The sequence below is a fragment of the Notothenia coriiceps genome, unplaced genomic scaffold (assembly GCF_000735185.1).
Source record: "Notothenia coriiceps isolate Sejong01 unplaced genomic scaffold, NC01 NC01_scaffold00000290, whole genome shotgun sequence".
Taxonomy (NCBI): Eukaryota; Metazoa; Chordata; class Actinopteri; order Perciformes; family Nototheniidae; genus Notothenia; species Notothenia coriiceps.
The window spans coordinates 63,274-74,982 of NW_011332991.1; the positions used below are offsets into that span (position 1 = coordinate 63,274).

At 40.8% G+C, this 11,709-nt stretch overlaps 2 protein-coding genes across 2 annotated transcripts; one reads left to right on the forward strand and one right to left on the reverse strand.

The window, feature by feature from the left end:
* Window positions 1–141: 141 nt before the first annotated feature.
* rab19 (RAB19, member RAS oncogene family) lies at window positions 142–4,737 on the forward strand. The gene is made up of 5 exons (XM_010765743.1): window positions 142–235; window positions 709–806; window positions 1,344–1,532; window positions 3,011–3,194; window positions 3,702–4,737. The coding sequence occupies exons 2-5, from the start codon at window positions 756–758 to the stop codon at window positions 3,974–3,976; spliced, it is 699 nt and encodes a 232-aa protein (XP_010764045.1). The 5' UTR covers window positions 142–235; window positions 709–755; the 3' UTR covers window positions 3,977–4,737.
* Window positions 4,462–11,476, reverse strand: hdhd5 (haloacid dehalogenase like hydrolase domain containing 5). The gene is made up of 8 exons (XM_010765928.1): window positions 11,444–11,476; window positions 10,682–10,897; window positions 10,482–10,594; window positions 7,604–7,697; window positions 7,486–7,519; window positions 7,203–7,377; window positions 6,940–7,128; window positions 4,462–5,737 (listed from the first exon to the last, which is right to left on the reverse strand). The coding sequence occupies exons 1-8, from the start codon at window positions 11,474–11,476 to the stop codon at window positions 5,329–5,331; spliced, it is 1,263 nt and encodes a 420-aa protein (XP_010764230.1). The 3' UTR covers window positions 4,462–5,328.
* Between the last annotated feature and the right edge of the window lie 233 nt (window positions 11,477–11,709).

Here is an 11,709-nt window from a genome sequence, read left to right on the forward strand (position 1 = left end):
CATCAACCACACTACGGAAAGGAGGTGGCTGGTGGTCACAACCAAAGATAGACCCAGCTCGGTCAAGTGCCCCTCACACTCACACATTGTCCTGTGTCCAGCTGTGCCTTGTTCTTCTGTGGGCTGAGATGACGACAGAACAAGAGAGGGGGTGGAGAGAGAGAGAGACTGATTCAGAGCTGAATGCTCATTCTGTGTTAACATCTCACTGTGATACCAATGTGTGCAGCCTGAGGTAAAAACATTTCAATTACACTTTTAGTTAGATAATCCTGTCTTTAAATACATCATTTCTAAGTGCCTGTGGTTTGTTCCTGCTCGTGCTACGCTTAGCTCTCTCTATTGTGGAGTGCTGTGGAATGTGTTAGTTGACAGCAGTCAGCCGGGGGGCTCATAGTTTAGGCGATTTTAAAGGTACAAAAAGTTTCTGTGGTCCAAAGGACAGCTGTTAAGACGAATGTCAAGTTTTTACATTACGTTAAGTTTCAGAAGTAGTTTAAGCTGTTTGCTTTGGGGTATTTGCACACTGAGCCAGCACTTTGTAGTCTGTGTAACTTTTACTCTAAACTAAATGTCATAACTAGTTTGTAACAAATCCAACTAGATCTCAATATTTTTAAATCCATCTAAAATCTATTTATGCTTAACCAGTACTTTTTGTAATGAACAATATTTCAGGTCACTTAACTTTATTTTTGCCTCTTTCAGGTATTGCATCCTATTACAGAGCGTGAAAAGAAAACCCATATCCCAAGATGCAGTGGTGCAGGTGGGCTGGCAGTTGGAGGTCACACCTACCAAGACAGGTAGGAGGCGGGTCTATGTGTCAGAATTGAAGTGGAAGGCAGAAACAGTGACAGTCTAAAGGGCAGCAGGGCAGACTGTTCTTCAAGACTTTAAGAATGTGTCGCGTAGCAAAGACATGGAAACAAGCGCAGGATGAATAACAACTTTTGGATGGCAAAAAGGGAACTTTAATCCTCTGCTATGGGACAATCAAGTTGATTTTGGAGCTGGATAGAGTTGGTGAATGAGGTTTAACATGACAGAAAACGCAATGTTGGATAAAAACTGGGATTTTTCATCATTTATAGGGATTTATTTTGATCTCTGACTGGCTCTTTACCTGCAGATCACACATTTTTCAGCTGGAAACACATTGACTGTTCTACTACAGCTGATATAAACCTGATTTTCCTCTTTTTATGACTAGGATGTGCCTGTAAATAGTGCCAGTTTTCTATTGACACAACTTGAACCAGTTCTTTTGCATAGAGGCACATAATCCTGTGTTTCAGCCTCAGTGGGTTTATTGTGAACATATTCCTCCCTTCACCATGCAGTCTGCAGGGCCAGAGATTGAGGACTCTTTCGACTTTCTTTTCAAAATCATCCTGGTTGGGGACTCAGACGTGGGGAAGACCTGTGTGGTCCAGAGCTTCAAGTCTGGCATTTTCATTGGAAAGCAGCAGAACACCATCGGGGTGGACTTTACTGTTCGCACCCTGGACATCGATGGCAAGAAGGTCAAGGTATGTGACAACACAATTTGGGTATAACTTAACATATTTAACAGAAATATGAATATATAAGATGTGTGTGTACTTACTCTTGTCTTAAAGTAAATACTCCCTTTGCTTGATCAGTATTTGTTTCTCCTTAAGAGAAAGAGGAGTGCCTTAATGTTCCCTAAGAACGGCCTGTGTGTTAGCTTTCTGGGTGTGTTCTTTTGTCAACTGCTTGTTTGTCTTATTATGCTTATTAGTTAGGGTTAGTCAACACACAGGCAAAGTAATTAAAAAAAAGGACGGATTGCTTTCAGAGTCTTTAACAGCACATCTGACTAACTCATGTTCATAGGCACGTTTTGTAACTATGTCAGCAGGGGCGGACTGGGAGGAAAAAGTGGCCGGGGATTAATTGACAGACAGGTCCACTTAATGCACGGCATGTATCGGCCGGCCAGCGACGAAAGTATGTACTTAACAAAAAACCCTATGCATTTTATGTTATTTTGGACAATTATTCATATAGTAATCACATTACCTGAGCCCTTGAGTTGCCTAGAGCAAAATAGTTACAGCATATATTTAGTGATTTTAATGTTAACAGATCATTGATACAATAACATTTTCATTGATGCAATAACATTTTGACCCAATTTGCCTGACTTGACACATGGAATAAAACATGGGCGTAGGAAGCATCCTCAATGTGGGTGAGACAATTTAACAGGGGGTGTGGGCAGGTGGTGGTCCTCACCTCTTCTAGGGGGGTCCGGAGCTTTAAATGTTGAAGTTAAATGCATCAATCTGGTGCACTTTGAGAGCAAAATTAGGGACTAAATCTATGGCAGTCAGTAGGGGCTTGGACTGTGAGCCGTAGGGTCGCCGGTTCAAGTCCCCGACCAGACCTACATTTAGAGTGTGGACTTCTACTTGGAGAGGTCCCAGTTCACCTCCTGCACTGCCGTGGTGCCCTTGAGCAAGGCACCGGACATCCCCCTTCCCCCCTCACTCCCATTGCTCCCCGGGCGCTGTACAATAGCTGCCTCCTAGTACTAGACTCCTGGTACTAGGGTTAAAAGCAGAGAACACATTTCACTGTGTGTGCTGTGTGCTCTGCATGTGTGACCATTAAAGAGGGTTTCATCCCTCCCAATTCTTCTTCTTTTTCAACACCCATATAAAACAGAACTGTAAACAGATTTACTTTTTCTTTCAACATTTATTTGAACAGCAAGTGGAGGCAAAAGTGACTGCACCCAAAACAATAAACCTGCTAGCTAACTAGCCTAAACTCAGTAACAGAATATGGGCAACACGTTCTTCTCCACAGCCGCGCGACCTCTAAGTCAGATGTCACTTCCCCCTTTTCTATCCTACGGGTACAGCCGTACAGCCGCTGCCCACACACAGCACCGGCCCACCGGGGAAACTCCCGGTATTCCCAATGGCCAGTCCGCCCCTGTATGTCAGTGATATTGGATGTTTTGGGGTTGTTATTGCAGATTCAGATATGGGACACAGCAGGTCAGGAGCGTTTCCGCACCATAACTCAGAGTTACTACCGCAGTGCCCACGGGGCGATGGTGGCCTATGACATCACACGCCGCTCCACGTTTGACTCTGTTCCCCTCTGGATCAGAGAGGTGGAGCAGTTTGGAGCTGCCGGCGTGGTGCTGATCCTCATTGGTAAGTAGATTGAAAATAAATTGGTTTTATGTATGCCTGTAAACTCTTCAACATATTCCTAGACTTCAGGACAATACATTGCTGGTAAACTGTTTTTTCTTTGTGACTTTGATTGATCAACCAATGAATCCATTCTTTCTCTGGTTTCAGCTTTCAAACAGTTGTAAACAGAATATTTAGGGTTTTGGATTGTTGGTCTTTTATGTTGATAAACAATCATTAGATTACATGGTTTGCAAATTGAAAGATTATATATAATTGAAAATCAATACGATTTTTTCAAGAATAAGTGTTCTTCTAGTTCCATCTCCTACAATCTGAGGATGTTATGTTTTCCTTTTTCATTTAGGGCAGTTAACTCAGTATTTTTAGTGTTGGTCGGAGAAGATATTAACACATTACACTGGAATCTCATAAAAAAGTCTGCTATTTTCCTGACCGTGTTAAATTGATAATAAAGCTGTTATTTGTGTTCTTTCTGATTGCCTGCTCTGCTAATCCCTGCAGGTAATAAGTCCGACCTTGAAGCTCAGAGGCAGGTTTTGTTCGAGGAGGCGTGCACTCTGGCAGAAAACAACAGCGTGCTGGCTGCCCTAGAAACCTCTGCCAAGGAGGCCCAGAACGTGGAGGCAGCCTTCATCCTCATGGCCCGGGAGCTGCTGGCACGCAACGGCATGACCATCACAGACGAGATACCCCAAGACTCGCCTCAATTCATGCTGAGTAACAGCTCCCACTCGGTCAACGGCTCCGAGTCTTCAGACAGGAAGTGTGGCTGCTGAGCGGACTGCAACTGCTTTTTGTTTGGAAAATAGGGTTGACAATTTAGAAGAAACTACATGTTGCATTGTGTGTGTGTGTGAAAGTGTTGTATATATTTTGACATTGAATATTTATGCACGTTGTTGAATAAGTAACAGGTTTTAAATGGCGGCTGCTTATCGAACATGTTTTGTATATTCAGAGGATAAGTTAAGAGGATTTCACACCTCAGCTGGAGGACTGTACTAAAACTGCACTACAGTACACAGAATATTCGACTTGACAAGCAACATTTTGTGTCTTTCATCCTTTTAATTGTTATTTATTCAATATGGCTTTTTCAGTACATTACCAGTGCTTCACAGTTGTACCCAGTAGGTAGCCTGCAGATTCTACTTAATTATCACTGTAGAATAAAGTTGAATAAAGACTCAATTTAATAATACACTTTATTATAATATGTTATATTATTACAGATATAACAAACCTGTCTAATTTTCAGTAGTACTTTAATGTAAATACTTTATTAATCTTCAACAAAAATATTGTATTACTGACATTTCAATTAACATTTCAAACTATTTCCCTTAGACTTTAACCATCAGACGACAAAAAAGCACATTCTTTTGAAACTGTGATATTGTGTATAAATTAAAAAAATACCCCCCAAAAAAACAAAAATAAAATGACATTACTCTGGACATAGGTTAAAATGTATGAGGTACTAAACTGAAACCAACTTAATCTTATCACCATTAGTGGTTCCACATGCAAAAACAAATCAAGCTGAAATATGATAGCAGTAAAAAAAACTGCAGAAATGGTCTAGGTATATTTTGGAAAGGCAAGATAAGGTCTTTCTGGATTATTCTGAATGTTATCCAGGTAAACGTGTAAATATGTTTTAACAATCATACATGAACTTACAGTACTCTATAAATGTCAGTTTAGTAACTCAAAACCTAGACTTCCTTAAAATCCATGTGCGTTTTATAAAAAGAGAAAGCTGCATAAAAAAGGCAAGAATGGACACTTTCTACTTGATCAATTGACATATACAGTAGTAGTAGTAGTAGGTAGGGCAATTGTGTGTGTTTGTGGATGTGTTGTGCAATATAAATACTGTAGCAGTCTGTGACACACTATCAAACATGACCAACTTAAAAAGGATTGCATACTGTTGCTGTTTGCATTTAATTCTACGGCACTTTATAAAAATCTGTAAAAACAAGCCACTGAAACAGCTTCATATCCCCAGTCAGGATTAGGGACGGATGTTAGTAACAAAACAACTCTTATAGATGGTGCAGCTACCGGTTTAGGATGGTTACAGTTGTTTTCTGGACGGCTGTTATTGATGAAGCCGCTCATCCTACTCCAGAGGCCAGCCTTCCTGCTGGAACACCAGCTCCACCGCCTCCTTCACATCCTCCACCAGGAAGGTCGGCTCCGTGAGGCTGGGGTCGAAGCGGAAGTCCCTGTGGCCGTGGAAGGTGGGCTGATCCTTCACGGCGTGGGCAGGGTCTGAGGGCAGCCCCATCTCTCTGCTGTACACTCCTGTGCACACCAGGATGGAGCTGCAGCCCTCAGGGAGGTCCCCCTCTGTCCTGTGCACACCTGACGCTCCGCCCAGTTCTGCTGAGGTCATTTTCAGGGCGTCTTCAACAGTTTCTGAGCCTCCTCCCCCACTCTTGGCCTGCATCTTGGCCTTGGTGCGCTGGGAAGCCTGAAGGTAGTGGTCGTAGAGGTTGGCGCCGTATATGTCCGACATGAGGTTATCACTGTTAAAAAGATGAAGTGGCAACACATTAAAAAGAGCTCTTACTTGACTTTGGTGAATCAGAGCCAACCCTTCAGATTTTAATTTTGCTGATGCTTTTATCTACATGAGGGCAAATTCAGAACAGCAAGAGTCCTGCAAGTACATATGCTTCAAATAGTGCGACATACAGAAATGAGAAGAGTTGTATATATAGTTATAAATATTCTTTGATAGATGTTATAGGCCAAGGTGCAGTCTGAGACATACGATGTGTTGACTGTGCTCTCCTGCTACAATGGGGAGCTGGCTCCACCATTTTAAAGACAGGATAGAAAAACACAAGTTACACAATAACTGAAAAACAAACCAATTAAGGCAGTATGAGACCACCAACTCCATATAAAGAGTAAAATGACTGTTCATGACTATAACCAACTACGTGCAATATGTGCTATATGTGCAATATATATATATGCCATTAATAACTGTAATATATACACCTGGCTGCTAAAATCCTTAGAACTGTTACAAGATGTGTATTTTGTAAATTGTGTATATATATACTATCTATCTATATAATACTCATCCAACTATGTGCTATATGCGCAATATATATATATATATATATATATATATATATATATATATGCCGTTAATAACTGTGTAATATATACCTGCCTGCTAAATCCTAAGAACTGTTACAAGATGTGCATTTTGAAAATGATGTAACTTTTTTTAAATGTTCTTTTATTATATTTTGTATTATATCATAACTTAGTACTTTAATGCATGTAACATATGTAACATTAAGCTGTCTGTGGCTCTTTTTCTGCTAGAACTATGTACATTTCCCCTCTGTGGGACTAATAAAGGTATTCTGATTCTGATTCAGCTTCAGTTCCCTGTAGGAAAGGGCTCTCTCTGCAAAGTAAATATTCTAAATATGGCAAGGCAAAGTTTATTTATATAGCACTTTTCAACACAAGGCAATTCAAAGTGCTTTACAAAAAATGAAAGACATTAAGAAAATGGCATTTAAAATCAGTCATGGCATACACTTAAGCTGATAATGATTATAATATACATTTTCCTGCCAGCCCTGTACTCAGCAGTGTATTGCTTCCCTATGGACAAACTCAAACTACTCCACTTTAAACAGTTTGAACTATCGCTTTAAGGACAAATGTGGGTCTAAGGTCATGAGCCGACTGAGCAACTCACCCTATAGCATACAGCCGCTTCACAGGCGTGGTCCAGCCCAGCCTCTTGGCCTGCTCTCTGATCAGCAGCTCGGCGTAGTTATACGTCACCACGCTGGGTTTACCGATCAGAGCCTCGTACTTCAGATCAAAGCCTGTGACCTTCTTGTACATGCTCTCTAAGCACACCAGGAACATACCGTGACCAAACCTATGACACAGGGACATTCAGTATAATAACACCCTTAATAATGTTTCAGTGTGTATTTTTTACACATACTGTACCTGGGACTCTTCGCCTCGGCCATCCACAGCAGGTCCATGTTACAGGCCAGGAGTGGGATGTGAGGGTACCGCGCCGCGTTCCAAACATTGTCTGGGTTCCCGTTAGACAGGAGGACATCAACAATAAGCTGGAGGTTGGTCTCCCATCTGATTGGCTCACCAAATAGGATGACAGCTGTAGGAACACACAGGTGAAGAAGGGAGAAACATAAGACAACCATTCCTGAGTTTGTTAGGAATTGTTAATCAATGCTTAAGAATCACACTTAAGGCTAAAACTTACCGTCTATTGGTCGTAAGCCTTTTGTGGGGGGAATCTGTAAAATATGATACACAATTGTTAAAATGTCACACTAATCTGTAACTGAAAATCAACAGGCTTGACTATTAATACTACTTACCTTGTCCTTGGGCCTTCTGTTGTGATCTACGACATCTAGAAGAGGATATGCATCCCTGAGCATATCTATGGTAACAACATCCTGAAAGCCCAGGCTGAAGTGGGTTAAAGTCAAACACAGATGAGCAAGAGTTACAGTAAACACACTTGACTTACTTACGGTATTTATCAATACACTAAGAAGGCCTTAAGAACTGGCTTTTTCTAAGACTTGATGGGAAATCCATAGATTGACTTAAATGAATGACAACCATAACAATGAAACACGCATAATAAAGCAGAGGACAAGGCAACTTGAAAGGAAATGGCGCTCTACCAAGCATGAAGAATTTCGGTTACTCTGGCTTGAAAACCTTAAAAAATATAAGAAGGCACTACGCACTGCCAGAGCAGCTTATTATTCCTCCCTAATAGAAGAAAAATAAAAACAATGCCAGGTTTCTTTTTAGAACAGTAGCCAGGCTGACCGAGAGTCACAGTTCCATTGAGTCTTCTATTCCTACATCCATCAGTAGTAATGACTTTATGAACTTCTTTAATGATACAATTATAACTCTCAGGGACAAAATAAACCACCACCTACCCTTAGCCAGCACTGAATCACCTTTAACACCGGACATATACTTAGAGTGCTTCTCTCCTATAGACCAAAACCAACTAAATTCAATTATTTCATCCTCTAAAAGCATCTACCTGTATCTTAGACCCTGTTCCATAAGCTGTTCACGGAAATTGCACCCCTAATTAATACACCTGTATTAAATATGATGAATATATCTTTACTGTCAGGCTATGTTCCACAGTCATTTAAAGTAGCTGTAATTAAACCTATTATAAAAAAAAAAAAACTTGATCCTGAGGTTAGGGCCACCTACAGGCCAATATCAATTCCCTTCCTTCTCAAAAATCCTCGAGAAAGCCAGTGGCCCTGACAATTGTGTGCATTTTTATATTCAAATATTGTTTGTTTGAGAAATTCCAGTCAGTTTAGAAAACTCATAGCACCAGAGACAGGCACTGGTTTAAAGTCACAAATGACCTGCTTGTTGTGCATCTGCCTGTGCGCATAATGGGACTTTGCCTCTTTATCCTGGTTTCTGGTTAGATCTGAGTTTGCTGCCTTTGACACTATTGACCATAACAGACTAGCTCCAAAGATAGAGTTGTTTGATAGGATATAAGGGGAACTGCACTAAGCTGGCTCAGGTGCATATCTATTCAAACGGCTCTCCAGTTTGCATCTGTAACGATGAATCCTCATTACAAACTGACAGTCAGTCATCGGATACGCAAGGCTGTACTTCGACCATATCTCTCCTNATACTACTCCAAAGATTAGAGTTGTTGATAGGTATAAGGGGAACTGCACTAAGCTGGCTCAGGTCATATCTATCAAAACGGTCTCAGTTTGTATCTGTCAACGATGAATCCTCATTACAAACTACAGTCAGTCATGGAGTACCGCAAGGGTCTGTACTTAGACTCATCCTGTTCATCATATATATACTACCATTGGGCAATATCATAAGAAATAACTCCATCAATGTTCATTGTTATGCAGATGATACACAATTGTATCTATCAATTAAACCAGATGTACAATTTTCCTTAGTAAAACTGCAAGAATGCCTCACAGACATAAAGACATGGATGACTAGCAACTTTCTATTATTAAACTCTGACAAAACAGAAGTCATTATACTTGACCCCCGGCACCTTCGGAACAAACTGTCCAACAACATAATTTCTTCTAATTGTATTACCTTAACCTCCAGCACCATGGTAAAAAAATCTTGGTGTTATTTTTGACAAGGATTTGTCTTTTAAATCCCATATAAAGCAAAGTTCAAGGACTGCCTACTTCCATCTACGGAATATTGCAAAAATCAGGCACATCCTAAATCACAACAATGCAGAAACACTAATCCATGCTTTTATCACCTCCAGGCTGGATTATTGCAATTCCTTTTTATCAGGCTGTCCAAAATCATCATTAAAGACCCTTCAATTCATACAAAATGCTGCGGCACAGGTTTTAACAGGAACAAAAAAGATGGACCACATCACTCCTGTTTAAGCAGCATTGCACTGGCTACCAGTTAAGTCCAGGATGGATTTTAAAATACTTTTACTCACATACAAAGCGCTAAATCGTCAGGGACCATCCTACCTAGAGGATCTTTTAATCTCCTATTGCCCCTCTAGGGCATTAAGATCCCAGAGTGCAGGTCTGTTGGTGGTTCCCAGAGTCCACAAAAAAAGGTCAGGTACTAGAGCTTTCGGTTACCAAGCCCTGTTCCTCTGGAATCAACTTCCAGTGTCGATTAGGGAGGCAGACAGTGTCCACACATTTAAGAGTAGGTTAAAGACTTTCCTCTTTAGTACAGCGTACAGTTAAGACTGGTTTTAAACCCCCTTTTATACATCCTCATGGACCCTTCGTTTTATGGAATTGTATTTATTGTACTCTAACTGTATTTGTGTCATTGTGTTATGTTCCTTTCTAAATTCGTATTTTCACATTGATCTTGTAAGATACGTTTGTTGTTTTTACATTGTTTTACATTGCCAATTGTGTTTGTTGACTTGTGAAGCCCTCTGAGACAAATATGATTTGTGATTTTGGGCTATATAAATAAACTTGAATTGAATTGAATTGAATTGAACCTACACTTGACAAAAGGCAATACATCTGTGAAAGGGCCTCACTGAGACAAATAGGCAGCAAAGGGAACAAAGGGTACAAAGATTAAACACTGATAACAACGTGGAACACGAGCAAAAATACAGTGAATAAACAGAACATGCACACTTCTCTCATAGGTCAACTTCAAGAGGTAAGTGCACAAATGCAGAGTTCCCGATTTAAGACAGGATACTTGTGAGCGACCTCCTCTATGGGACCCTGTCCCGACACCAGCACCCGCATTTTATGGATATCGGTGAACATTCGCAAAGGACTGTGAGACAGCATCACCTGGTCTGGAGTCACCTGCGAAATAATATGGATGTCAGAGAAAAACAAAACAGTGCAAGCTGAGGACTAAAAAGGGAAAAGGGAAATGATGTCTTCAGCTACCTCCACCTCAAGCAGATGTGACAGGTGCTCTGCTTTAGCCTGCCTCATGGAGTTCCCAGCGTTGGTGACAAACACCACAGGCACCTTGTATTTCCCATGGCGGTCCACCAGGTTCTTGAAGCACTGCTTGGCTGCAGGGATGGGGGTCCTGCCCCGCACCAGCACCCCATCAATGTCAAAGAGGAGCCCGAAGGAGCCGGCGCCCTGAGGAGGGAGCTGGGATAGAGAGTGGGGGGCATGTGCAGCATGAAAACATGGGGCTGTTCATTAGCAGTGATACTACATAGTGATGTGTCGGTCGCGAACGAGCCGGCTCAAAGAGTTCTTTTTATTTATTTATTTTTGTTAAGTAATACAAGACGGAATGATATGATGATCTCCGTGCTACGGGTGCTCCGTGCATGCATGCAGTGACATGTAATATCCAAGGATTAGAGACTGTTGGATGCTGCTGTTTTGCACATTGCAATACATGTATTTGTATTGTGTTTTTTTATGATTAGAAACGGTTGGATGCTGCTCTTTTGAGCATTGCAATATATTTATTTTCACTTTTTATTTATGATTATCTTTTAGGCTCTGCAAAGATTTGATGGTAGCTGTTGCTGTCTTTTTTGTTGTTGTTAATACTGAAATAGAGACCTGCTGTTTTTTTTTTTTAAATGTCGATACAGTAGCTGCTACTGTATCGACATTTAAAAAAAAAAAACAGCAGGTCTCTATTTCAGTATTAACAACAACAAAAAAGACAGCAACAGCTACCATCAAATCTTTGCAGNTCAAGTGCACCCCCATCCCAGCCCTCTGAGGCAAGGCTATTATCAGAAACATGATGGAGCACAGAGTTTAACCTGGAGAGGTATGTGTGTATCACAACAAGGCTGACATGATAAAGAGCTTTTGGAAACTATACATAGAGTAGAAAAGTTGTCGATGATCAGGTAGAGGTTAAACGGCAACAGAGACCAAGTTGAAATTATGAACAAATCTAGAATTTTATCTTAGATTATACTATCTTTTTTAAATGC